General features: G+C 45.7%; 1 protein-coding gene across 4 annotated transcripts; it reads left to right on the forward strand.

The window, feature by feature from the left end:
• The first annotated feature begins 472 nt into the window (after nt 1-472).
• On the forward strand, nt 473-25,318 carry COMP (cartilage oligomeric matrix protein). 4 transcript variants are annotated; one of them, XM_014938554.1, is made up of 23 exons: nt 473-1,990; nt 2,117-2,243; nt 6,307-6,395; nt 6,553-6,712; nt 7,167-8,432; nt 10,661-10,746; nt 12,998-13,049; nt 15,215-15,387; nt 16,682-16,819; nt 17,610-17,687; nt 17,816-17,974; nt 18,836-18,940; nt 19,124-19,231; nt 20,005-20,164; nt 21,417-21,535; nt 21,903-21,955; nt 22,381-22,574; nt 22,983-23,161; nt 23,368-23,416; nt 23,664-23,860; nt 24,458-24,630; nt 24,797-24,936; nt 25,079-25,318. In XM_014938554.1, the coding sequence occupies exons 5-23, from the start codon at nt 8,357-8,359 to the stop codon at nt 25,123-25,125; spliced, it is 2,286 nt and encodes a 761-aa protein (XP_014794040.1). In that variant the 5' UTR covers nt 473-1,990; nt 2,117-2,243; nt 6,307-6,395; nt 6,553-6,712; nt 7,167-8,356; the 3' UTR covers nt 25,126-25,318. The 4 variants fall into 4 exon arrangements, with proteins under 4 accessions (XP_014794040.1, XP_014794030.1, XP_014794049.1 ...); XM_014938544.1 differs by having other exon boundaries at nt 473-2,243; XM_014938563.1 differs by having other exon boundaries at nt 473-2,243; nt 6,584-6,712.
• The last annotated feature ends 223 nt before the right edge of the window (nt 25,319-25,541 follow it).

The following is a 25,541-nucleotide window of genomic DNA, read 5'->3' on the forward strand; positions in this document are numbered from 1 at the left end:
CGTAGAAAGCGCAGTTCTGTCTCCCGTGAAGGGAAGCCGACCATTCCTTGGCTCCCTCTATAAAAAGCAAGGTTTTCTCTGCAGTCCCATCCAAATGTTTCCCTTTTTTTTTTCCTGCTGTTCTGCGCTCTGTTATGTTTTTGGCTGGGCTCTCTGTCCCAAAGGTGTCTATGTTCTGGTGGTATTAGGTATGAATAGATTGTCGAGTTCCTTGGGATCTTCCTTGCTGAAAGGCGTGATGGAAAGTTGATCTTTTTTTGAAGCTGAGTGTCAAAAGGCTAATGGCATGTGCCAACTTGTGGGCAGAAGGCGGTAATTTGAGGACAGCAAATCCTCATCTATGTAATACTTGTCTGTATGATACAGAAATAGTATTATTCATACACAATATGTGCATTTATGTATAGCTACCGAACTAATCATGTGCAGACAGCTCCATGGACATATCAGAGTAGATTTCCAGGGTCCCTCAGGTTCAGGATTCTGCCTATGCGGGGGTCAATGCCAGATGTTTCTTTTGAGTTAATAAGTCTTGGTACATGATCAAACCCAAGTCAATGCTTCCTAAGAGAGGCCCCGAGACTGTGAAAAAGTGTACGTGCCGTCTGCCCACCTACATGTGTGATCTCAGAGCACTGAGCACTTCCAGTCCCTTCTGTAATGAGACAATTCCTGTTTACACACTTGCTGAAGACCCCGGGATTACACAATAAGAAGGTTTGACCACGGAGTTGAATTATATACATCATTTAGGGGAAAAGAAAAACCAGTCTGTGTAGAAGAGCTTTTGTTTTCAAGGTTTGCCATCCTTCAGAGTTTTGAGAAGTGACTTAGTACATACTGAACAACGAGTAAAAGCAATCAGTAAAACTGTGTTATTGTCATTATGTCTCTGGGAGGTGTCTTTTAGTAGCAAAAACCAAAAAAAGGGAGACCACGGCCAAAGCAGTTTTACTGAAAAAAACTGCATACTCTAAGCATTAATGATAGTCCCAACAATAATTCCCAGCAAGACGTGATGGCTTAACCATCGCATCAGTTTGCATCTCTCTTGGTCAAAACAGCCTTCAGTCTTCTCGTTTTTGGGTTTGTTGTTTTTTTTTCCAGTACAATTCAGTTAATTATTCCCAGTTCCCTCGATGAGTCTCAGCTCCCGCTGGCTCCTGGAGCAATAGTAGCTCATTGTTGCAAATGAGCTTAATCCAGTGTTAGAAGTCTTTATTGTCCCTAATAGAAAATGGCATGAATAGTAAAGGAAAAAATGTGAGATGTTTCCTGTAAGGTTTTAACAACTCTCCTGGGTGTGTGATTACAACATGTGCTGGGGAATAGCTTGGAGCAGGGTGGCGGTGGGGAGAAGGAGCTCTGGCAGCATTTTACACCCCCATCTGTAAGGCTCATTACAGCGAGCTGCTGGGGAGGAAGGAAGATGGATGGGAGATGGGAGACAGCTCTTCTTCATCTGCACATGCCACCACTTTCCAGCCCCTTGGCCTTCTGATTTGTTGTCGTTTCTCTTTGGAGGCTTAAATGAGAGACAAAGCAAAACCAAATGAGGCCCGAATTTGTGGGCCCTTTGATTGGCCTCCTGCCCTTGGTTTTATAAAAAGTGCTTCAGTTCCAGGTGTCTCGGTTCTCCGCAGACAGGGCTCTGGTGACACAATGGCTCAGGCATTTTGGAAGGGGTGGGATTATCAGTGTAGGACCCGGGAGCGTGGAACATTTGACAGTGCTGGGGCCTTCCTAGAGACAACAAATTAGATTATCAAAACTCAGCAAACCACCAGGAAGTTCTGGACCACATTTTAAATGAAGGACAACACTCAGGGTGATCTTGTAGCCCTGTCTCTGGATAGACCTTGGACCTATATTGTGGCTTTGTCACCTGTCCTGTCACTGGCCTCGTCTCCTGCTGTTCCTGAGTAGACTCCCTGGATGGAGCTACTGGTAACCAAGTAATCCAGGAACCGAGACCACCCAAACAGTCCAGGTGAGTCCCATTCATGTTTCCTGCTGCTTTCTGAGTACTGGAAGTTCAATATCACATCTGAAAACTGTGATGAAACTGAACTCTGGTGTTCTCACTGCCTTACTGGACACTTTTTATTTGTTGCAGGGCTATAGTTCTTGGATATTTCCTTCTCTTGTAAAAGTACAGAGTTCCTGCATCATCGCATGTCATCGTCTCAGCCAACGTGGGCAGAATATGTCACTTCCAGGAAGATGAGCCACTCACAGGAATGGTAAGGCTGCCCAGACAATATGTAGTATCACTTATTTGAGATGAATGTGCATGTGCTTTTTTTTTTTTTTTCTCTGAGTATCTTTCCCTGCCAATGTTTGTGAATGAAGATTCCCCTTCTTCAGAGAAGAAGGACGGTTTAGTTATTACAGTCCTGGCCCGAGCTTTGGGCTTCCAGGTTCAATTTACTTGCATGGTGTGACCAAGCAGAGGCTGCTGTGATTCCGTTCCACGTCTGTAGAGCAGGAGTCTTTCTAGCAATGTGGCAATGAAAAGGCAGGCCATTTCACTCTCTCATGATTGCTACCAGTTGTTTGTCTTGTTGGGAGTCTCATTAGAGAGGTCAAGAAACACAAAAACCTCATGGGCCCAGAGCTGCTTCTGACTCTTACTGGTGCCTTCCTCGGTCAGCTCCAGAGGGACAGGGAATCTGTCCTGATGACACACTTAGAAATTTTCAGATTAGCACCTTTCTTTTGCCCCTACCTCAGCATTCATCGAATTTAAATTAAAAAAAAAAATTAAGAAAGAAAGAAAGAAAGAAAAAGGAGGTGATAAAGGCAGCAATTTCTTCCTATGTGTCTGATGGTTTACAGATGTCTCCTGCTTATTATATGTACATGTGTTGTGTTGGCTATTCAACAGCCAAAATCTTGGAAAACCCCTGCTCAGGTCATACTGCCTCTGGTTACTATTTTTGGTTGGGGGTTAAGAGCTGAGGATAAAACAAGGACTTTGAATGTGTTCTGGGCTCATCAGTCTCTTTTTTGTGGGATTCTTCCCTCAGACATTGGACAGCATCTCTGTGCCTTTGTTCAGAAACCATCTTGCAGCTATTTTTATACACTAACGTTATGGTGTTTGTGTTTCGTAGCGTTCAAAACTCTAAGAAAATGTTCATGGTAAAGACTGGTATTTCCTTGAAAGCTGAGGTTTCATACGCAGAAAGTATAAAAGTCATCAAATTTCTACTAGTGTTGGAGGAACACACAGGAAGGTTCTTTGGGAACTCTTACTTCATGGAAGGCCCCACTTTCCATGGTGTAAAGCAGTAGCCTCCTCCCAGGAGACATCCCTGTCACAACGTGCCAGTTCCTGTGACACTGTGGTCGTGGCCCAGCTTTGTGTCATCCTGCCTATTGCCACAGCCAGTTGTGTCTCTCTCTTTTTTATTTTTCTTCTTTTTTTTGTCAGCACATGTAAATGGCTTTACAGACATGAGTCAAATTCCATTAGTAGGGGAGAAAACAGCAAGAAGAATGAATGGTGAAGGTTGCGTAGTGCGCAACGGAGCCGTGTCTGTTTATTGTATTTTGCAGGCTTGATTCTCTGTCATTGCAGTTTGCCATTGATTAAATGAAAAAAGACATTAAAAGTAGTTATAAAAGGTCTTCAGTGACCTTCAGTGTCTCTCTTTGCTGAGGAATTCACAGAGACGTAACCCAGACTGGAGCAAGCTGTAACTCTTCAAACACGTAACAAACCACAGCCTTTAATCATTTTTCAATGAATGAGGCATCCGGGGAAGGGATGTTCTTACCTATTGACTGATGGATTTTGTCTATAATATTTGCATCACTTCAGGTGTTTATGTGAAATAATGACTGTCTTCCATAAAGCCATGGGTGCTCTTCTTTGTTAGTTAACACCTCAACTTTGTTACCTCAGCACTGCAAATAGCTCTAAGTACAGGTCACTTAAGAATCCTGTTTGTTGAGATTGTGTTTTAGCAACGGATGAAATAAGTATTTGTACATAATCGAGCTGTCAAATCATGTTTTGCAAACTTCTGAGAGCAGGTTTTTGTTTTGCCTGGAAGCACATAGCAGAAAGGTAGGACAAGGCTGAAGATCCTGTTGGCTCCTGGGCATCAAACTTCAGTGTCCAGTCCTCTTCCTCTTCTCAGTGTGTGTCTTTAGAGCTTGCAAATTTTAGACAACAGCATTCAAAAGGAGTACAAACTGACAAAAAAAACTGTGCCGTGAAATTCTGGTGTATTGGGCTTGTTACTGATCTCTTTATGAGTGAAATGAGTGTTGCATAAATGTGTCAGGTTGGTTTGACTTCAGCTGTAGTCTAGCAGTTCACCACAATCTTCTGAGTCATGGATAGATTGTGTTTTGTGACAATTAGCAAGAATCATGACTGATTAGGATTTAGTTGAGACTTCAAGGCTTGTATTTCTCCTAGAACTGACTGTTGACAGTCTGCAACACCTACCATAATTTTTCATCTCCACCTTTCTGTATTGACTGCATAAAACCTGGAAGCTGCAGACGCTACCAGGCTCTTTTATGAAAGTATAGAACTGAAATGCAGGTTTCAAAGAAGGGACTAATCTGCTTTTTGAGTCCGTGGTGAGTAAGAAAAGAAGCAATGGGCTTAAATAGCACCCCTCAGAAACATTTCCTAGCAGCAGGAATATAAAGCACTGGAAGGCTGCCTGGGGTGGCCGCGGCGTCTCCATCGCTGGAAGCCTTTAAGAAGAGGGTAGAGAAGTCTCTGTGAAGAGTTCCACTGGTCCCATCCATCCTGCATTGGAAGGAGAGGAGAAGTTGTTTGAAATCCTTACTGATCATCTTTTATATCATTTGGTTTCTTACGACCATAAATATATAAGAAACATTGTAAAACACTTAGCATACCATTTCAGAGGGTGTAGGTGTTTTTCACTTATTTTTAGAACTTGACCTTACAAGACTGAAAAATAACTTTTTCCTTCTGACTTTTGTCCTTCTCTTGGCAAAGATTAGTTAAAAACACAGAGATGGAAAATATTTAAACTTTAAACTAGCATGAGCTTTTCTTTTTTGTTGTTTGTTTGTGTGCTGGGCTCATTTGTGATGTCAACTCCAGGCAGGGAAAAAGGTGTAACGAACCTGGCACTGCACAGGGTGCAAAACCACTTTTACACTGAAGCCCAAATAAACACTTTTTTTTTTTTTTTCTTAATTAGTAATGCTTAAAAAATTATATTGACAAATCTAGAAGATGTTTCCCCATCAGATACTAACAAATCCAGATATACTAGCTACTTTTGAATTTGTCCTTTTTAAACAGCAGCAGCCACCCAGAAGTAACCAAGTCATGACCAAACACTTTCTGATCTGCTACTGTGTGTTTAAGCTGCGTTGGAGCAGCAATTTACAGGGATTTCTAGCCCTCAGATCTGAATATAGCAAGGTATAAAATGAGTCCAAGGAAAATAAAAGTAGGAATGACCTCACCCTGTGGAGACACCGTGTCTTGCTCAACTCAAGAAAGCTCTGTATAAACTAGCTACATTTTAATTTGTACAGTTAATTTGCTGCTGTCAATGTATAGAAACGATCCCAGAAATGCAGACTAAAGAGAGATGGCTTTGGGTTTCTGGAAGAATGTAAAGATATATTGATCACTGCCTTAATATGCGTTAATATGCCTTAATTTCAAATATTGAAAATTGGTGTAATGCAGGTTTAATATGCCTTGGTTCGTTCCATTTAGTCTAAGTGAGCAATAATAAGCAGTGTTCTATCACCGTGCTGTCCTGCACTAATTGATGATGAGGGAAATCTCATTTCTCATCAGTGAACATTTACTAAATTTGAGAACTTGCACCTTCTAAGCACGTACTCACAGTTCACAGTTTTCCTCTTGTGCTGCAACACATCAGCCAACATAAGGTGACTTAGAAGTAAGATGTGCTCCACTTGAGTGTACTCTCCAGCCTCCACTAATTAACTCATTATTAGTGACTCTGTGGCAGAGGAGAATAGAGATGGTGATTGTCCACACAACCAAAGTTCTCCTTTTCTCTTCCCTCTTCTCAAAAACTGGAGATTTTTTGGCCCCTGAAAACTTAGAAACACAGAAGTATGTGGTTAGCTGGATACTGGACTTTCAAGCAACTTTTTTATTAGGTGTCTGACTTTAAGGGTTTTTTTAATGTGGTTTTATTTGGTTTTATATCCTGATACCATTGAGTAATACTTGACTTAGATAGCAGAAAGCATCGTTACTGCTCCTACGTATTTAATTTGCCTTGTATTGAATAGGTCCCTATTTCTGTTTTGTTGTACCAGGGACATCTAGTTCTCCATACAAAGCAAATCCGATGGCAATTGTTTCCGAGGTGACCTCACAACTGACCCTTGTCCATTCTTCATTCCACGTGAGTTACAGCTCTTTCTTTCTGAAGTTTTATGACTTTTCCCCACTTGAAAAAAAACAGATTTTTTCTGAATAGTTGGCAAGAACCTTCCTTTATTAATGACCTATCAGGCTTCGGTTGAGGTAATGTGTTTTTCCCTTAAAATTCTCCATACCAGGTACTAATGGGCTTCCTCGCTTGTCATCTAGCAGGGGCCTGGACTCAGCAATCTGCAAAGTCCAAATGCTTCTCTCACCTCTTGACGACAGAACCTTCAAACAAAAGCTGGATGGACATCAACTCTCACTGTTTCAGGCAAAAGACTTGGTCTCTGTGGGGTGGGTGAAAAGGCATTTTTCATTCACTCCCCATTTGCTGCGATAAAATAAAAATTGTAAATAATCTTTTGCAGAACATCACTGGAAAAATACAGTATATTTTATCTTTAATAATCAGTTGCCGTGGTTCTGATTTGTTCAGAAGGACCCAGAAGTGCTAAAACCTGGGAAACTCAGTTCTTCTGAGTTCCAGCTAAACCAACTTAGCTTACCACAAGTATCAAACCCTCAAAGCTGATTTACCTGTGGGTTGACAGCAAAAAGTCACATGCTGGGTGTAAGATGAGTTGGCATGTGCACCAGACAAGCAGAATCACCCAAATGCCACCCAGGTAACACAGGCAAATTAACTTTATTTTGCCTCTAAATTTGCTCGGTGCAAGAAAGTGTAAAATCTGTCTGCTGCAGCAATTCCTTTGATATAAAACTAATAATATTTATTTGCTTACTTTAGTGAACATGCACCCTCTCCAGCGCCTGCAAGACTGCACCCAGTTACCTTCAAGAATTCAGCACAGCCACAGGGATGGGAAGTATTTTCCTGAACACGGGAGGTCTGAGGTCAAAATGAGAAAAAAAAATAAAAGAAATTCTGTAAATATCCAAGGATCCTGCTGCTCTAACACTTTAAAGACTGAGCTACTGTTTCCTGGGGCTTTCCTGTCCGTGCCCCCAAGGGTGTTGTGTGATGGACACCCTGACAGATTTCACAATCAAACACTGAGAATGTGTGATTGAGAATTTCACTGATCCTCGCACTAACCTTTTTTGCAGGTCGCAGTTTAACTTGCAATTCCCTTGATGTAGTAGCTTTAAGATTTTGCTTTGGGCAGATTTTCTTTGGCTGCTCTAGGTGGATTTCTCAATCCGCTCTGTGTCTTCTGATGGAAAGTGCTGGATTGAGCCCGACTGATGGAAAATGCTGGATTGAGACTCGTTCCTTCACAGACAAGAAACAGCAAAGTCTCCCTTCCTTCCATGCCCTCGCTTCTGCTCTGCATCCTTCCTTTAGACAAGCCTGGGTGGGGAGTAATAAGAACATCAGCCTCTAAAGGCCAATATATTTGCCCAATCCCTCTCTGAAATAGGATGTGATGGCTCCTCTTTGGAGCTGGAAGATGATTCAATAATTCTACCCCCAGTCTGAGTGGTAAAACTGCCTTTTTGGGAGTTTAAAGAGCCTTTTCTGAAGGTCTAGTGGAGTCCAGATGTCTCATAGCTTTTGTGATCTTGTGAGCATTTTTAGAAGGAAAATCTGTGAGGGATAGGGCTATGAATCATCCGTCTATCCTGCGTCCATGAAGAAGAAATAAAAACCCCAATCCAAAAAGAATCCATTTAATTCTGGAATTTTCTGACCTATTTTGGTACAAGCCGGTCAAAAAAAAAAAAAAAAAAAAAAAAATTAAACTACTCTCCTGATGAGTTTCTCATATTGTTTACTTTTGTAACGTTCTCTGTGGACTAGCAGCCAGAAATGACGTCCACCCCTCGTCCAGCATCAGAGAATAAGAACTTCAGAGGAAGGAATGCAACTTCATAAATAGCAAACCACAGACACTAATGGGGAGCAGAGGCAAACCTGCAGGTTAAAAATTCGTTGCAAGAGAAGCCCATACATCCACACCGGCTGGAGAGTCCAAGATGATTTCAGCTCTAGCATTTGTTTTTCTCCTCTGCCTCTCTTGTCCTTTTGCATCATGTCAGCAGAGAAGACTAGGTAAGTAATTTTATATATCTCTATATTTTCCGGACTCGTGTGCTTTCCAGACTCCTATGAAAATTCAGTTTTGCAGAAGGGAATGAGGAAGAAGGGTAACATTTCAACTGCATCTACTGAAGCCTAAAAACTATGTTTAGGGATTTTGTAGTTTCAGATGAAACTTGAAGCTTAACTGTGTAAATGTTCACTCTTAGATTTTTTTCCCCAGTTCGTCTCCTGAGCAGGGAAGTTTTGCTAAGAAAAACATTTATTCTAGGACAACTGGGAATTTTGTTGTGTTTCGTAATGACCTGCAAGAGACGCTTTACATTAATCTGCATTTTGCGTATGATTTAAGTTAAAAAAAAAACAGATTATACAGAATGTCCTGTAGCAGGATCCTCAGGTATCCTCTCGGCTTGTGCGCACAGAGCTCAGGGAAGCCTTGACTTCCAGGAACGTGGCTGTGCCAGGTTCATTATAAAAGTTTGTTAGGGAAATGCTCAACCCCAAGAGGATGTTTGAGACGCGGCAGACTCAGACTGTACCAGAGATCCAGGTGTGGGCTCCTGGGGACAGAATGAGTCCACGGAGAAGGATGCAGAGTAATGGAAATGTCTGCAAGTGCATAGATTTCCTTGGGAAATCGCTTCCGAGTGTTTGAATCATTACTGTGAATTTCAATATTATATAAAAAAAAAAAAAACAAACCCCAAACTTTTATTTTAAATTACATCTTGCTACTTAGGGATGGAAAATTCTTCCCAAGAATAACGGAAGCTGCCTGAAGCTTCATGCAGAGCTTATTCAAAACCTCTGTTTGAAGTTAGAAATTATGTGCAGGATCCTTGTTTCAATAAAAAAAAAGAAACATCACTTTAATATAGTCTTTCTGTCTCAGAATGACACATTTGTGGTACTTTCAGCTGAGTTCCCAAACCAAACTGTATTGGAGAGCTCACAAATATGCAGAAAGTCCTCTCAGTTCTGGGCTGTGAGGATCCATGAGGTTTTCAGGCTCGTTTGTCGCATGAGAACGCCGAAGTTGTTGCATTAAGTCAGAGCAGGACTCACATCCTGCCTTTGCCACTGGCAAATTCTTCACATCTGAGGAGACAGACCCTTAAATCCAGCTAATTTTCCCCTGAACACACCGAGCTGTTTGTAGAAAATGTCATTTCTCTCTTCATAAAGCTTTGCTTACGTTGTAGGCAAGGTGTGATTTCTGTTAGAGGATTGATTAATCCAGAAAAAAAAACCCCAGAGAAATGAGGTGGTGTTTTCTCACAGCATACAGGAGAACACCAGGGTTGAATTTGGCATCCAATTGTTTTTGAAATGGTTCAAGTTTTCCCCGAGAGAAATGAGGTGGTGTTTTCTCACGGCACACAGGAGAACACCAGGGTTGAATTTGGCGTCCAATTGTTTTTGAAATGGTTCAAGTTTTCTTAAAACTGACATCATTCTAGAAACAAAAAGCTACTTCCATTCATTCTTCTTGAGTGAAGCTGGATCATAGACGGGATTTTTAGCATGTCTCAAAGGACCAGGCAAGTCTACAGTCTAGCAGATGGGAGGGAAAAGTCATGTTAATCTGCCCTAGATGACCTTGTAGCATGATTTATATCCTCTGTTCAGCATAGCTTAAACAGGATTTTGCAAGGACAGATGAGCAGATGTGTCCTTTGTGCCCCAAAGCCACTACACAGCGATTTGAAATTGCTGCTACCCAAAAAAGGACCCATCTCTAGCAAGAAAAAAAGTCTTGTACCTTGAGAACAGGCGAGGCAAGGGCTGATGTGCTGGTTTTCCACGTTCAGTGCTTGGCAGCACGTTTGGGCTAGACTCAGCAAAGAGCTTTACTTTCGTGGTGCCCTTCAGAGCAGCTTCCACAGCGCTGAATTATTAATTTGCTTCTTTTGGCAGCAAAACCTTCCTATGTGTGAACTGCAGAGACCGTGCCAGCTTAACAGCTACCACAACTGCTGGGCTGCTGGGCCAATTTGTTTGCCGAGGGGTAACTGTTACCTGCCTGATGGGCACGGCTGATTATCACCCTCTGAATTTGCCCAGGGCAAAATCTACAAGTCTCTGTTATTTCCAGCAAGCTTCTAGTTAGGAACTGGCAGAGACTGGTGTGGAGGAGTCTGTATCCTTAATCTTAAACTGAAGTTAATAATATCAGTTGGTTTATATTGCTAATGGCTCTTCTGTGTTTCTCCCAACCACTCTGGGTTTTTTTTTAGGAGGTGAAGTCGGGCCAGAAATGCTGGAAGAGATGAGAGAAACGAACCGTGTGCTAATGGAAGTTCGAGATTTGTTGAAACAGCAGGTGAGTGCAAAAGGGACCTCATCCCTTACGTGCTGCCCCAGGGAGATCAGGGAATCCTCTGCCTTATGTGCCAAGTTCTGGAAATGGGGAGAACTTCTTTTGCTTTAGGTGAAGGTGAAAGGTGAATTATTGCTCCAAAAATCAGATGGAGAGGTGGTCTCACAATTAGATCTGTAATTCTTCCTTGGAATCCCAAATTCTGCTGCTTAGAACCATGTCTGCTGAAAAACAGCATACATGGAGAATGGGATCTTAAAAAAAAGACAGTCACACGCAATGGGTATATATTTAACTGGAAAAACATGTCACTTTTTCCTTGGTTTTGTGGGCTCTTGAAATCAGTAGAGAGTCCAAACTTGGACGATGGAAGAGACCTTTCAGCCATCCATTAGGGTCCTGGAAAGGGAAGTCATATGGAGTCTAAACAAGCTCTGCATTCACTCTTTCCTCTTGTTGTTTTAATCCTAAGCCTTTCTGGCTCCAGTAGCTTCTTGGGGAATTTGGAACTTCTTGGGTGCTTAGATCTTTTCCCATTTTAACGAGGAGATGGTGGTTTGTCTGGTCAACTCTCTTTTAAGGATAGAAAAAGGTTCCATTCTCCCTGTATCCACTCTGGGAGCCGAGGGCAGCAGCCTCTGCCTGCCAGATAATTGGAATGGCAGACGGGTCTCTGTGCCAGTGCAAACTGGGCGGCCTCTAATCTGCAAAAACATCTGTTGCATTGAGTTACTCTCACATTTCAGGCTGCTGCATAAATACCCAGTGTTTACTAGGAATCAGGTCAGACATGGCTCCTGGCAGCCTCGAGCAATGATTTCCAGTGCTCCCTTCCAGCTTAGCACTGCTTCTCCACAGGTTTTCTATTTGTTCTTTCTCTCGCTTTTGCCACCTACTTTTTCCTTTTTTTTTTTTTAATCCACGGCCTTTTTCTCAATGGTGCTTTCAAGAAAAACCTTCCTCAGAAGAAAAACTTGCCTGTACAACTGGAGAGCCAAGGTGGCAGTTCATAATTTCTTAATCCATGTAAAGGTTTTCTAAAACTTACTTTTCCTTGATTCAGCATCTTGGGATGTTGGCAATAAGGATGGCAAAAGGCATGACAATAAAAGGTCAGATCTACTCTCCTGAGCCAAAGGCTGAAGAATTCTTGGCACAAAGGAACCACTGATACTCATTAGCTGGTCTCCAAATTCTCCCCTCTGCTCTCTGTCCCCCATTTCTAGTAGAGGTGTTCTGGGGATTTGGGTTAGATCTATTTCTGCATTAATAATTCAAAATACATGTCCCTCGGCTGTGTTGGAGGGAAGAGAGAATCTAACACAGAATGAAACTTGCTCTTCTACCTGGGAGCTGGCAGAGAGACATGAGTAGAAGCTTTTGTCAAAGTGAAATGACTGCTCTTCTACCTGGGAGCTGGCAGAGAGACACGAGTAGAAGCTTTTGTCAAAGTGAAATGACTTAATCATGGAAACATAAAGTCCACAGGGTGTGAAAGGCTTTTGCAGGAAAGAAACCTGCTCGGATTGCCCTCTGAGATCCTAGAGAGCCACATAAATGTCAGCTGGAGGCTGACGTGCTGACTTGTGCCTGTCACATACTCCTTTCTTCATCAGAGGAACGGCATCTTTGCGCTGCCGAAGCTACAGATGATCTCTTTACTGAAGTAAGCTTGAAGGAGGACAAGCTTAGAGGAGATCAGGGGAAGTCTGGAGGGAGGAGCTTTTGGGAATAGATTCTAAATATCCTCACAGCAAGGGCATGAGGGCCAAAGAATGGCATAAGCAATATCAGAGATTATTCATGTGTCTGCAATAGTAGCTCGTAAGGGGGGGCCCTCCTGACTTCACCTACATGGTGCCTGGACTGCAGATAAAGCAGAGCTCTCTGGGACTGCTGGTTCAGCATCTTCTGGAGTCAGAAGACCCAAATAAAGTAGATTCCTCCTCCTCTACGACACTTATTTCTGTGTATTCAAGTCAAGTGTTTCCTGCACCTGTGACAGAACAGTATTCTGATTATTATTACTGAGTTGGTCTGTAGAAACACTACACTAGGGAGTGACATACAGCAGGGACTACAAGTCACCTCAGCTTCTAGAAAGTCTGTAACATGGACTTTGGGGTAAGAGTTGATTTGTTTGTAAGTAGCTGTGCAGTCTCAGAGACACCCTGTTTGCTGGCAGTGGAGCTATTCGTTTGCATAGGATCAGAACTCAGCCTGTGGCTAAGTGGTGGTTCTTGTTTCCTTCTAGATAAAGGAGATAACATTCCTGAAGAATACAGTCATGGAGTGTGATGCCTGTGGTGAGTTACTGAGTCCTGTATCCAACCGCCTCCTCTAAGCCCTTCATCCCTTTGTGTCCAAACAAGTAGTAAAATGCCACCTGTGACCATCTCCCCAAAGGATGAGCTTGTTTCACAATTATCCCAAGTGTCACAGGACACTGTAATATTAATGATGCTCTTTCCCCCCACAATATTCTGCACACATGGACCAGTGTTCATGCTGTTTTGGTGGTTCAATGGCAGCTGAAGCTTTTACCCGAGCGTGGGGTGCAGAAGTAGCCTTAAAAAGCTCATTTTTCCTTCCAGCAAAACCCCAGCATTCGCTTCCTTCCACTGTAGCTGAAATGAGCTTTGTTAGTGGCTTTGTACCACGCTGTATGTCTCAGGGTAGCTGCATCCTGCTGGGGAAAGCTGCCCAACCACGTCTCCTCCCAACGCAGCCCCTGCCTGGTGTTGGAATTGCCTGGGAATGCACACTGGGTATCCTCCGGGATATAGTTGGCTATTCCTGAGCTGCAAGTGGAAGAGAACATCACCCCCAAGAGGCATCGCTCTGCTATTCCTTCCATCCAAGTGCTGCCACCATCCAAACTAAGAGGTTGTTTACAGAGGATTTGAGAAACAAGGTCATAAATTTTCCCATACAAAACTTGCCCTCTGCTCCCCAATAAATGTTTTTTTTTTTCCTCTACACTGGAACTTACTTCCAGTATATCTGGCTTTCAGAAAGCATGGTTCTTGGAGATGCTCTGTTATTTGCCAGTACACTCAAAGGGTGGAGCAATAACCATTTCTGCATTTGGAGAGATTGTACTTCTGCTGGAAAAGACATTAGCCAAAGCTTTTGGGACCAGCAGTACAGAAGTACATTCATCCACAGAAATTGTTTTAATAATTTGCTCATAAAACTGTCCTGAACTTTCTCTCTGTTACTTGATTTCTGCCTTCCCCACTTGCTATTCTGCTTTATATGTGTTCTTCTCCTGCACTCCTACTGTAGAATTCAAGTGTCTTCAGTCATGCATTGAACAACGTGACTCACAGCAGTCGTGTGCTTCTCTCGTTATTTCTCAGAAAGAGAAGCATGAAGAGAGAAGGTTTTGTTTTTAGTGAAGATTTTACTGCTGGTGGTGGCAGAGTGTTGGTTTGGTTTGGTTTTCATTTTTTTTTATGTTGGGCTTTTAAGCAGGAAAAAGCAGGAGCAAAAAGTGTCCTTGTCACTTAAAGCAGTGGGTGTGGGAGACTTGTGACCATTCTAGATTCTGGGAAAGCTTATTCGGTCTTGAATTGGCCTTCAGTGAAGTTCTGTGTCCCATACAGCTTAATTTTGCAAGTATGGTTGTGTTGTGAGTCAGATTATGAGGGTAAGGACAAAAACCTGGCATTTGGCTTAAAAATTTAAGGCAAATTGGTGTGCAGTGGTGTGGGGACAGGCTTGATGCGTTCAGAGTGGTTCTGAATAAGACACTGGTAGCATTTTATACAAGTTAGAGTTTCCTACACATCACACAGTGCTTCATGCTTAGACCATATTGCTGTATTCCAGCCTAGAAGGGATGAATGTCCAGATTACAGATTGATTTCTTATCTGCCAGGATGAAATGAGGTTTCCTTGCCCCGTGGAGATACCAAGCAGCATGTTATGCATAACATTTATGGCACGAGAGCCTTATGTGAGCCTGATGTGAGTTATTCCTGCTCCAGACCAAGCTGACCTGTTTAACATGCTGCCTTCTACAGCGGAGATTTTGGCTGAAAACCCTCCACAACCCTCTGAGGTTTAAGGTTGTGCTGGGTGGGTTCTGCTTTGGCCACCTCTTTGAGTCCACGCCGCCGGTCAGGTGTAGTTGTAGAGGAACCAGGGAGAGAAATTATATATGTGGAACTCCAAAAGCAAGGGCATTACACCAACAAGGAGGGCAGCACAAGAGTTTTGGAGTGGGAGCTAGGACTTCTGGGGTTTTTTATTTATTTTTTGTGACTCAGAAATCTGTCAAACTGCTGCTTCTGGCTTCATTTTTCTGCTTTTACAAAACAGAGCCACAACCGCTCTGCCCTGAGAGAGGATGCAAGGAAACATCCTGCGTACGAAGCAGACCAATATCTTCTGAGGTGAAGGGACCACCTGATGATAATCTCTGGCAAGGACAGCTCTGTTTTTTAACGTTCCTCTTGTCCCCTAGGCATCCGCCCCGAGGTGACAGGCCCTGTCATCACCGTGACACAGTTTAACCGGTGCCTCCCCAACCCCTGCTTCCCTGGAGTGGCCTGCACCGAGACCGGCACTGGCTTCCGCTGCGGACCCTGTCCCCCGGGTTATTCAGGCAACGGGTCCCAGTGCACGGATATCAACGAGGTAAAAAAACAAGTAGGACGGGCTGGGAGTTACAAAACTGCCTCGTTTTTCTTGGAGCGTTGCAGGTTTGTCTTGTGGTTTATAAAGAAAAGTCTTGCGATTCCCCCTGGGAGCTGGAGTTCCACAGAAACATCATTTCACTGGAAGGAAATCTGTATCTCACCCTCCCTTAAGCTCAGTTCCATGTTGGGTTTATATCCAGTCTAGCTACATATTTCTTTCTAAAAGACACACAGGCTCAAACAATATAAATCTCTTGGTTTGTACCACACAGGAAGGTGAGTTTGGAAGACCAGAACAGTCCCTTTTGGTCTTAAAATCTTTTGAGCCCAACGGCTGATGACTTGTTAGAGATAAGATTTATTATGTGTGGAAGAGAATCAAATGCTTCCCAAATAGTCCTTTATACAATAAATCTTACCACACCACTCGTATTGCTTTACCTCTGCCATTAAATCAAACCTTGCTAGGCAGATAGTTGAAATTTTTTACTAGAAAGTTTGGCATTCCATCAAACTTACTCTCTGTGTGTATGAAGGCTTTACTCAACCATTAATTTTCCATGTCCTCCTTAGTTCTGTGGTTCCCAAAGTGTAGCTCTGTGCTCTCTGATTAGTCCACCAACAGCTTTCAGTGTCTTGCAAAGCTGAATCAGCTCTGTAGCATTTCCCTTTAAAAACCTGGCGAAGTTAAAAGGATCAATGAGAGATTTTGAGATTGAGGATAGATCTGTTGGTCACCAAAACGCAGGAACTGCTGGATTAATGTAATTCAGCAGTAGGAAGTCAGTAAAAATAACAAAGTTTTGGAGAAAATAAAGCAGCATCTGCCAGTAGGAAGTCAGTGAAAATAACAAAGTTTTGGAGAAAATAAAGCAAGCATTAGTAGCAACTCAGCTTTGGAAAGAAAATTGCTTCCCAGAGTAGTAAACAAACAACTGCTCTTGTCTTTCAAGCCCAGTGTAAGAAATGATCCAGTTCTCTGGAATCGGAGAGTGCCAGGAAGGAAAGTGTGAGGTGAAGCCAGCTCTTTGCCTGGGCAATTGATATCACCTGAGAAGAATTAGTCCTGAAAGTTGATTTGTTTTCCTTGTCTGCGCGTGCTGGAACTTGGGCGAACAGCTGAGACGAGGAAGCTGCATTTTCCACTCGCGAGGGAAAGCCAGGAACTTCTATGCATTTTGGGGTTTTCTTCTTTACAAATAGAAGCACGATAGCTGGATGTCACCCAGCAGGGCCTGGGCGGCCCTGAGCGAGCCTCCCTCACGGTTCTGCACACCCTCTGTCTGTTTCAGTGCAATGCAAACCCCTGCTTCCCGAAGGTCCAGTGCATTAACACCGCCCCCGGCTTCCGCTGCGATCCCTGCCCTCCCGGCTTCACTGGGCAAATGGTCGAAGGGGTTGGACTAGCTTATGCCAGGGCCAACAAACAGGTAAGGCCCAGAAACTTTTCTGTCTCCTTCAGAAGCCGTTCGTTCTTTCCCCTCTGAAATTCAAAGGTCTTCAAAGAAAACGGGAGGGAGATGCAGGATGACTTGACTGCATTGTGTTGGTGTGAAGAGGAGTAAGGGGAGAGACCTCCCCAAGGATGTCCCAGCACATCAACAGCAAAGTCACCTCTGCTCCAAGACCTTCCCACTGCTGAATTTATGCTGGACAGAATATGGTATCTCTGACACCTTTGTGGCTGTGAAGCCAGGCTGGGGAATCCTTCATAGCAGGACACAGAAGAGTTGATGCAGCTACTGCACCCCTCCACCCCCTGCTTTCCTGACAGATTAAAGGGGAAAAAAAAGCCAACCCTCCACCCAGTCTTAGTATGGTTTATAAGAACATATTGCCAAAAGCAGGAAGGGCACGTGGCCTGTGTTATTTCGAGAGCTGCTAGCTGGTCACAGGACACAGTCTTTGACCTTCTTGCTCCATTGACTCTCTTCTGTCCTTTCACAGTAAGGAGATACTCTGACAGCTCAGCTCAGAGCTAAGCTGTTCTGCCAGGCTAAAATCTCTGGTGACTGTGTAGAGGGTGAAGAGCTTTGCCTGGGGTCAGGAGCGTTGCTGGGCTCTGGCTTGAGCTTGTCTGAAGGAAAACTTTGGGCTTTGGGTCCTAATCAGGTGTGTCAGGGGCTTTGCTTCTGCACCTAGTGATGCCCTGACTCTGTGATCCCTGTGTGGTATCTGTTTAAGAGTGAAGTTCACATCTCTTTTGTTCTCCCTGGGCAGGTTTGTACTGACATCAATGAATGCGAGACAGGAGCTGCCAAAAATTGTGTCCCCAACTCAATCTGCATCAATACCCGGGTATGGATCTCGTAGGGACCTCTCTTCCCCAGGCTCTGGGGCCTCTGTTGGCCGTGGCTGCTGTGGAAGGTCACAGCTGAAGTTCTCCAGGACTCAACCTTAGAGTTAATTCTGGCTTTTTCTTGCAGGGATCCTACAAGTGTGGGGCTTGTAAACCTGGCTTCGTGGGGGATCAAGTCAACGGCTGCAAGAGCCAGACAGCCCGACGCTGCCCCAACGGGGAAATCAGCCCCTGCCACGAGAAGGCCCAGTGCATCGTGGAGCGCGACGGGTCCCTCTCCTGCGCGGTAGGATCCAAACCTCCCCTCCATTGGGGTCTGCTCTGCCTTCCCTTCCACTTCCCTCCCACTTCCAGATGGTGAGGGGTCTGGAGAATAAGTCTTATGAGGAGAGGCTGAGGGAGCTGGGGTCAGGCTGGATATTAGGAAAAATCTTTTCACTGAAAGGGTTCTCAGCCATTGGAATGGGCTGCCCAGGGAGGTGGTTGAGGCCCCATCCCTGGAGGTGTTCAAAAGCTGGGTTGATGTAGTGCTGGGAGGTCTGGTTTAGTGATGATGCTCCTTGTTTGTTGTGTGGGTGTCTATTTTTGTCAGTGAGGTTGAGGGTTGGACAAGATGATCTTTAAGGTCCCTTCCAAGCTAGAAGATTCTGTGATTCTGTGATTCCCTGGCTCTCCTGGGTCTGCCACTGCCCTCTCCTGGAGAGCAACCCTTCCCGACACAGACCTCCTCACCTGAGCTTCCCACAGCCCTTCCAGTGCTCTCTGGAGAACTGGGCTGCTCCTGGCACCTCACAGCCGCTCTTGGTTGTTTGGGTTTGGTTTTTTTTTTTTGCCTGAAGCGCTACAAATTTGTCAGTCATGGAGCATTACACGCAGCTGAGCAGGGAGACACACTGTTGTGCTGGAGCCAAGGCGTTTTGCTGCTGCATCTGTCTTTATAATCTCAGGAACAAGCAGAGAGCTTGTATCTGAGCTATTTAAAATGCTGTTTACAGCGTAACTCTTTCTTCCAGACAATATTTTTTTCCTGTAGGGTATTGTCTGCCTGGATTTGCAATGTTTTGTGCTGGTTCTTGTGTAAAGCCTTCAATTTTGGAGGTGTATGGCCATCAGGGGAGCTTCATTTTCTTTATCTGCTGTCTTCCAGTGCCTCGTGGGGTGGGCAGGGAACGGCTACGTCTGCGGGAAGGACACGGACATCGATGGAGTCCCCGATGAGAAGCAACGCTGCTCTGACAAAAAATGCCGCAAGGTAAGATGCAGTTGTCTCATATTTTGCTGGAAATGATGCTTCAGAGGAATGTCTGACCAGAACTGGGTGACTCTGAGTTGAGAGAAGGCCCTTGCGTGCTGGTGAGACCCTGCCCAGCCTTCCAAACCGCAGCTAAATGACATGCACAGCTCATCAGCAGGTCCTTTGTCACTTTTCTTTCAGGATAACTGCATGACTGTCCCCAACTCTGGCCAGGAGGATGCAGACAGGGATGGAATTGGAGATGCTTGTGATGATGATGCTGACGGAGATGGGATATTAAATGCTGAGGTTTGAATTCCAATGCTTAAGCTCTGCCATACCTAAATGTACCCAGAGGGCCTGCAAAAAACTGCCTAAACCTTTAATGTGAATTTAGAGACCCTGCAGGTCACGGTGTGCAATGTTTCCTTTTCATCTGAAGACTCTACAAACAAGCAGAGAGGAGAGAACATCACGGCACTGAAGGGACTTTACAAGTCACAGTCCCCTGAGAGTTAGAGACTCTCTCTAGCTTGGCCAGGCACTTGGTTGGAGATATTTTCGGGTGCTGTTGGTGTTCCCCAAAAAGGCAGTGACAGGGCTGAATAGAGGAAACCAAGACTGGCTGTGGATGGGCTGCTGGTCACGTATCCCAGAACCTTTGTCTTTTGGGGTCATGTATCCCAGAACCTTTGTCTTTTGGGGTCATAGACGGGCTGCTGGTCATGTACCCCAGGACCTTTGTCTTTTGGGGTCATGTATCCCAGAATCTTTGTCTTTTGGGGTCATGAACCCCAGAATCTTTGTCTTTCCTGGTCACGTACCCCAGAACCTTTGTCTTTTGGGGTCACATACCCCAGAACCTTTGTCTTTTGGGGTCATGTAGCCCAGAATCTTTGTCTTTTGGGGTCACATACCCCAGAACCTTTGTCTTTTGGGGTCACATAGCCCAGAACCTTTGTCTTTTGGGGTCACGTACCCCAGAACCTTTGTCTTTCCTGGTCATGTACCCCAGAACCTTCATCTTTCCTCACACACTTGGTGCCAAACGTTTCCCCCCAGCCCATCCCTCTCTCCCACAGGACAACTGTGTGTACACACGCAACACAGACCAGCGCAACACAGACAAGGACAACTTTGGTGATGCCTGTGACAACTGTCGCCAGGTGAAGAACAACGATCAACGGGACATCGATGGTGATGGGAAGGGAGATGAGTGTGACGATGACATGGATGGAGACGGTAAGAGCAGCCAGAGAGCTGCATATACACTGAGCTAAGAACCAGAAAGCTCTTCAGCACACAGCTTAGAGATCCTCACAGCAGGAACCAGCCTTCAGGGGCTTGAGCTTTACAGGTGTAGAACTAATTTCTGATGAGATGAAGCCCAGCTCAGTTCTTAAGACGCCAAAGCTGAGCAGTCAGAGCAGCATCCTTCACAGTTCAGCTCCTGCAGGGTTTAAAGACCTGTCTTCAGGACGGTGCTAACCATTTTTATTAGCACTCTCATTGTGCAGAGTCACGTCAAACCCGTGTCAGGCTTAAGAAAGAAAGATGTACCGTGAGATCTGAGCTCAGCCCAGACAAGGGCACTGCTTTGTGCTGCAATTTAAAGTCAGGAAGAAGTGTGGGAATATCCGAGTTGTCGGCAGCTACTGGCTCAAGGGAGTATGTGTCAGGGCTGTCTGCTGGGGGGGGGAAAGAATCCTGGCAGGCTTTAGAAACAGTCTGTGCACTAATGATGCTGTATTTGCACAAAGCCTGCTTTCAAAAGCCAGCGATCACAACTGCTGCTGGCCCGAGACGCGCTGTATTTATTTACAGAAGTATTTCCAGTGCATCTAGTGCTGTTTGGGTCTGGCTCCATCCTGCCGAGCGGATCCCTGCTGGCAGGATTTGCTGCTGCTGTAGGTAAATGCAGGGCTGAGGGAAGTGAAGTCACACAGGTCACCAATTAGATTGTTCCTGTCCCGTCTCGGGGCCCTTGAAAAGGCACCGTCTAAATCTTCCATGTCAAACAGCCAAAATTAACCTTGACTTATTCTACCATGATGTAGACGTCTGCTCTAGAGGAAAAGGGCTCTGTCGGGGTTTAGGGAACCGCAGACAGTTTCATCTCCATCCTCTTGGCCACTGGCTCCTGCTCGGACACGGTGCCAGTTTGGGAGGCTGGGACACAGTTAAGGACGTTTCCTCTCTGGTTCATCTGCAATAGCACACTCAGTCGTCCATCACGATGCAGCTTTAGGATAAATTAAACACGAAGAGTATGTTTTAAGATCAGATCCTGCTGATCTCTTCCACCCTCCAGACCTGCTGGGATGTAACTTCAATCAGAAGTGTGTAAAATGTACAGAAAAATTGAAACGGTTGCTTTATTACATGAATTTAACTGTCCTAGAATTTTTGCTAGCTCTTACCTCCAAAAGAGATCTTGCTGCCTAGACCTTCATAGCCCCGTTGCCTCGATGGCTCCGCTTTGCATGTTTTACAGGGATCAAAAACCCCATGGACAACTGTAAGAGAGTTCCCAACCCTGACCAAAAAGATGCCGACGGCGACGGGGTAGGAGACGTGTGCGACAGCTGCCCCACTGTCAGCAACCCAGACCAGGTGAGTGAGCTCTTGTGGTCCCACGGGTTCATTTTTCTCCCTCAAGACAGTGATTGTGTCATCAGCACCCCTGGGGGCTCACTGAGGTTGCCATCCTGCAGTCCCAAAGCACAGCCCCGGGAGCTGAAAGGCCCTGGGGTGTAGAGGAGGCAGCAGAGGAGAAGCTTGGGCTCTGCCCTCTTGCCTCCTCCCCTGCCCAGCTCCCTACAATCCTTCTGGGGCAACCTGTAAATAAACCCCATAGAAGGAAAGCTCCTGCTGCTCTCAGTGGTGTCACCGAGGCTAATAACCACCTCTCCTTCTTCTCATTGCCTAATCCTCCTCTTATCTATGGAAAGTTTAATTTATTATTGCTTTCTTTTACTAGAAAGACACCGATCACGATCTGGTGGGAGATGTCTGTGACACCAACCAGGACAGGTGAGAGCCTGCTGCAAGAACTAGACTTAAATTGCACCAAATCTGGGGGATGGGGAGTGGGGAGGGCACGTGCTGGCGACGCCATGAGAAACCAACCTCTTCTGATCAGACAAGGAAGGTGGGATTGTCTTCAGCCCTCAGAAAAACCTCACCTCTGGAATATGGCCCGAAGGCCAGCGGGTGGCAGCAGGCTTGTGTGTCACAGGCCACCGCGCTCAGATTTGTTGGAAAATTGGAATATTTGGTCACAAGTTGGAATATTTCCAATCTCTTGTTTGTGTAACTAATCGCTTATGACTGTATAAGGCTAAAAACCACCAACTTCTGCTCTCTTGTTGAGGATCCCAGCTCCTAGAAAGCTGTTACGTGCTTATTTGAAAAGCAGATGTCAGTGGATAATCTTCACCTGTCACTTTCTCCACCAGTGATGGGGATGGCCACCAGGATTCCCGGGACAACTGCCCGACGGTGCCCAACAGCTCCCAGGTGGACACAGACAACGATGGGCTGGGAGATGAATGCGACGATGACGATGACGATGATGGGATTCCAGATGTGAAACCTCCAGGTCCTGACAACTGTCGCCTTGTCCCTAACCCTGGCCAAGAGGACTCCGATGGTAAGAGAAATGGGTGCACCTTAGCTCTGCTTGGGGGGGTCTTCTGCTCCTGGTGGCCCATGCATGTAGCATGGTCCCATCTCTAGAGACAGGCAGGATCTTCTCAGCACTGACTAGAGACATTTGCCCAGTCTCCAATAATCCTGATATCAGGCTTATATTTGGAAAAGTTCTCTTCCCAAAGTTTCTACAATTTGAGGTGTATTTTCTGCTCACAGCATCTCCACAAGCAAAAGAAGCCTCAGGGTTTCCTTGCAGCTGACTTAAAGGAAGAGCTTTGAGTGCTCTGAACACCTCCACCCTGTGTAGACACGGCTGCCTTCAGCTGTGCCAGCCAAAAACTCGGGTGCACGGGGCAGGAGAAATTAATGACAGCTCGTTTCTCCTTCTCTTCCATGGTGTCCCCAGGTGATGGAGTGGGAAACCTCTGTGAAGATGACTTTGACAGAGACATGGTGATCGACAGGATCGACGTGTGCCCGGAGAACGCAGAAGTGACCCTGACAGACTTCAGGGCTTTCCAGACAGTGGTGCTGGACCCCGAGGGCGATGCACAGATTGACCCCAACTGGATTGTCCTCAACCAGGTGGGTGACCACTCCAGGAGGGGGTCACTGAGTCAGGGGGGTCACGAGCCTGTGCCAAACGGGGTGCAGTTTTCATTCCAAGACCCTGCAGGATTAACGGTGCTGACCAACCTCCTCCTGATCCTCGATCTCTCCCCAGTCACCGACCAACAGGGAAGTCGGTACCTTTGGAACTCCATTAATGAGTCAACTTTTGTCTTTCTCAGGGCATGGAAATTGTCCAGACCATGAACAGTGATCCTGGCCTGGCTGTAGGTGAGACATTTTTATCCTATTGGAAAACTTATCGCTCGTTAACCGCGTCCTTCTCTGCTCAGAGCAGCTGTTACAAGTATTTCAGACACTGCTTCATGATTCCCTCCACCTCCTGGGGAAATATCCTCTGTAGCAGGCAGAGCCTTCAGGTTCAGCTGAGCAAAATCCACCTCCTCCATCTGGATCTGGGAAGAAACGGATCAGGTTTGTTGTAGAACAAGAGTATTTGTTTTCCTACCGCTGGCAGGTTACACGGCGTTCAACGGCGTGGACTTCGAGGGCACGTTCCACGTCAACACGGCCACAGACGACGACTACGCCGGCTTCATATTTGGCTACCAGGACAGTTCCAGCTTCTACGTGGTCATGTGGAAGCAGATGGAGCAGACATACTGGCAGGCAAACCCCTTCCGAGCGGTGGCCGAGCCTGGAATTCAACTGAAGGTAAAGAATTCCTCATTTGTGCCTTTTTCTCAGCTGTGCTGCTGGGACACACGAGTGGCTGCGGTCACCGGGGCCTTTCCCCACACGCGGCTGAGGGGAGACCTCATTGCCCTCTACAACTCCCTGAAAGGAGGGTGTAGAGAGGCAGGTGTTGGCCTCTTCTCCCAAAGGACGAACGACAAGACCAGAGGAAATGGTCTGAAGTTGGGGCAGGGGAGATTTAGATTAGATATTAGAAAGAACTACTTTACTGAGAGGGTGATCAGGCACTGGAAGAGGCTGCCCAGGGAGGTGGTGGAGTCCCCATCCCTGGAGGGATTTAAGAAACGTATAGACATGGCTCTTCAGGGCATGCTCTAGTGCCCAAGGTTATTGGTTTATGGTGAGGTGTTGAGTGTGGGGTTTAGTTGGTGGGTGCGGTGTTTTTGGTGGGCGTTTGGTGTGGTGTGTTTTGTATTTGTTTGGTGTTTGTTTTTTTGGTTTTTTTTTTTTTTTTTTTTTTTTGTGGTTGGACTCGATGATCTCAGAGGTCCCTTCCAACCACTAAGATTCTGTGATTCTGTGATTCTGTCATAACCAGCCTCCTCCCTGTTGTAGGCAGTGAAGTCTAAGACAGGCCCGGGTGAGTACCTGCGCAATTCCCTCTGGCACACCGGAGACACCACCGACCAGGTCAAGCTGCTGTGGAAAGACCCTCGTAATTCCGGCTGGAAGGACAAGACCTCGTACCGCTGGTTCCTGCAGCACCGGCCCCAGGTCGGGTACATCAGGTGAGGGGTTTACAGCAGCCTTCATGCAGCACAGGGGAGGTTTAACACACCAAAGTGGCATCTCTCCTGCAGCGAGGAGGAGGAAGAGCGTCTGAGTGAGGAAGAGGTTCCTCCAGGGAGGTACCGCTGTCCCCCTGGTGTCCTTCACACGCTCCTTCCCTTCCAGAGCTCGCTTCTACGAAGGCCCCGAGGTCGTAGCAGACACTGGAGTTGTCCTTGATACCACCATGCGAGGGGGACGCCTGGGAGTCTTCTGCTTCTCCCAGGAGAACATCATCTGGTCCAACCTGCGGTACCGCTGCAACGGTGAGTTCCTTTCCAACCTCAAATAACAGGCGTTTTGGCCGTTTTGCTTTCAAGATGTGAATTTGTTCTCGGGCAGCTTGTTCCAGTTCTGATTTCTGGTTCTGTTTCTCATCTCTATTTCCTTGAATCTCACCTTCCTCAGACACCATTCCAGAAGACTACGAAACCTTTCGAGTGCAGCAAGACTAACTCCCACCTCGATGTCTCTCCAGCCAAAGCCAATCTTGCTTTAATTAAAGCCCCCTCCCCGTGCTCAGCTGCCCTGTATCTGGTATAAAGAACCCTAAGGACCTGTAGGTACCGTTACCACTGCCCCCACCCCGCGTGGCAACACCTCTCCCAGCCCCTTTCCCAAAACAGCAACTTCCTTTAAATGCTACCCCAAAAAAAACCCAAGAAGGTTCCTGGGAGAGCAGAGGCGTAGACAGCGAGTGTGGACAGAAGCCCCTGCTGTAAACACTAGTTTTTCTACACCGCGAGGAGGAAAAAAAGAAAAAAAAATTAAAAATAAAGTGCTGAGGAGCTGCCTGAGGGAGCTGGAATCGTTCGAGTGGGTTTTAGCACGGATGAGGCCCAGGAAATCTCTTTCCCAACTCAAAGGCTCT

The sequence above is a fragment of the Calidris pugnax genome, unplaced genomic scaffold (genome assembly GCF_001431845.1).
Source record: "Calidris pugnax isolate Ruff unplaced genomic scaffold, ASM143184v1 scaffold46, whole genome shotgun sequence".
NCBI classification, from domain to species: domain Eukaryota; kingdom Metazoa; phylum Chordata; class Aves; order Charadriiformes; family Scolopacidae; genus Calidris; species Calidris pugnax.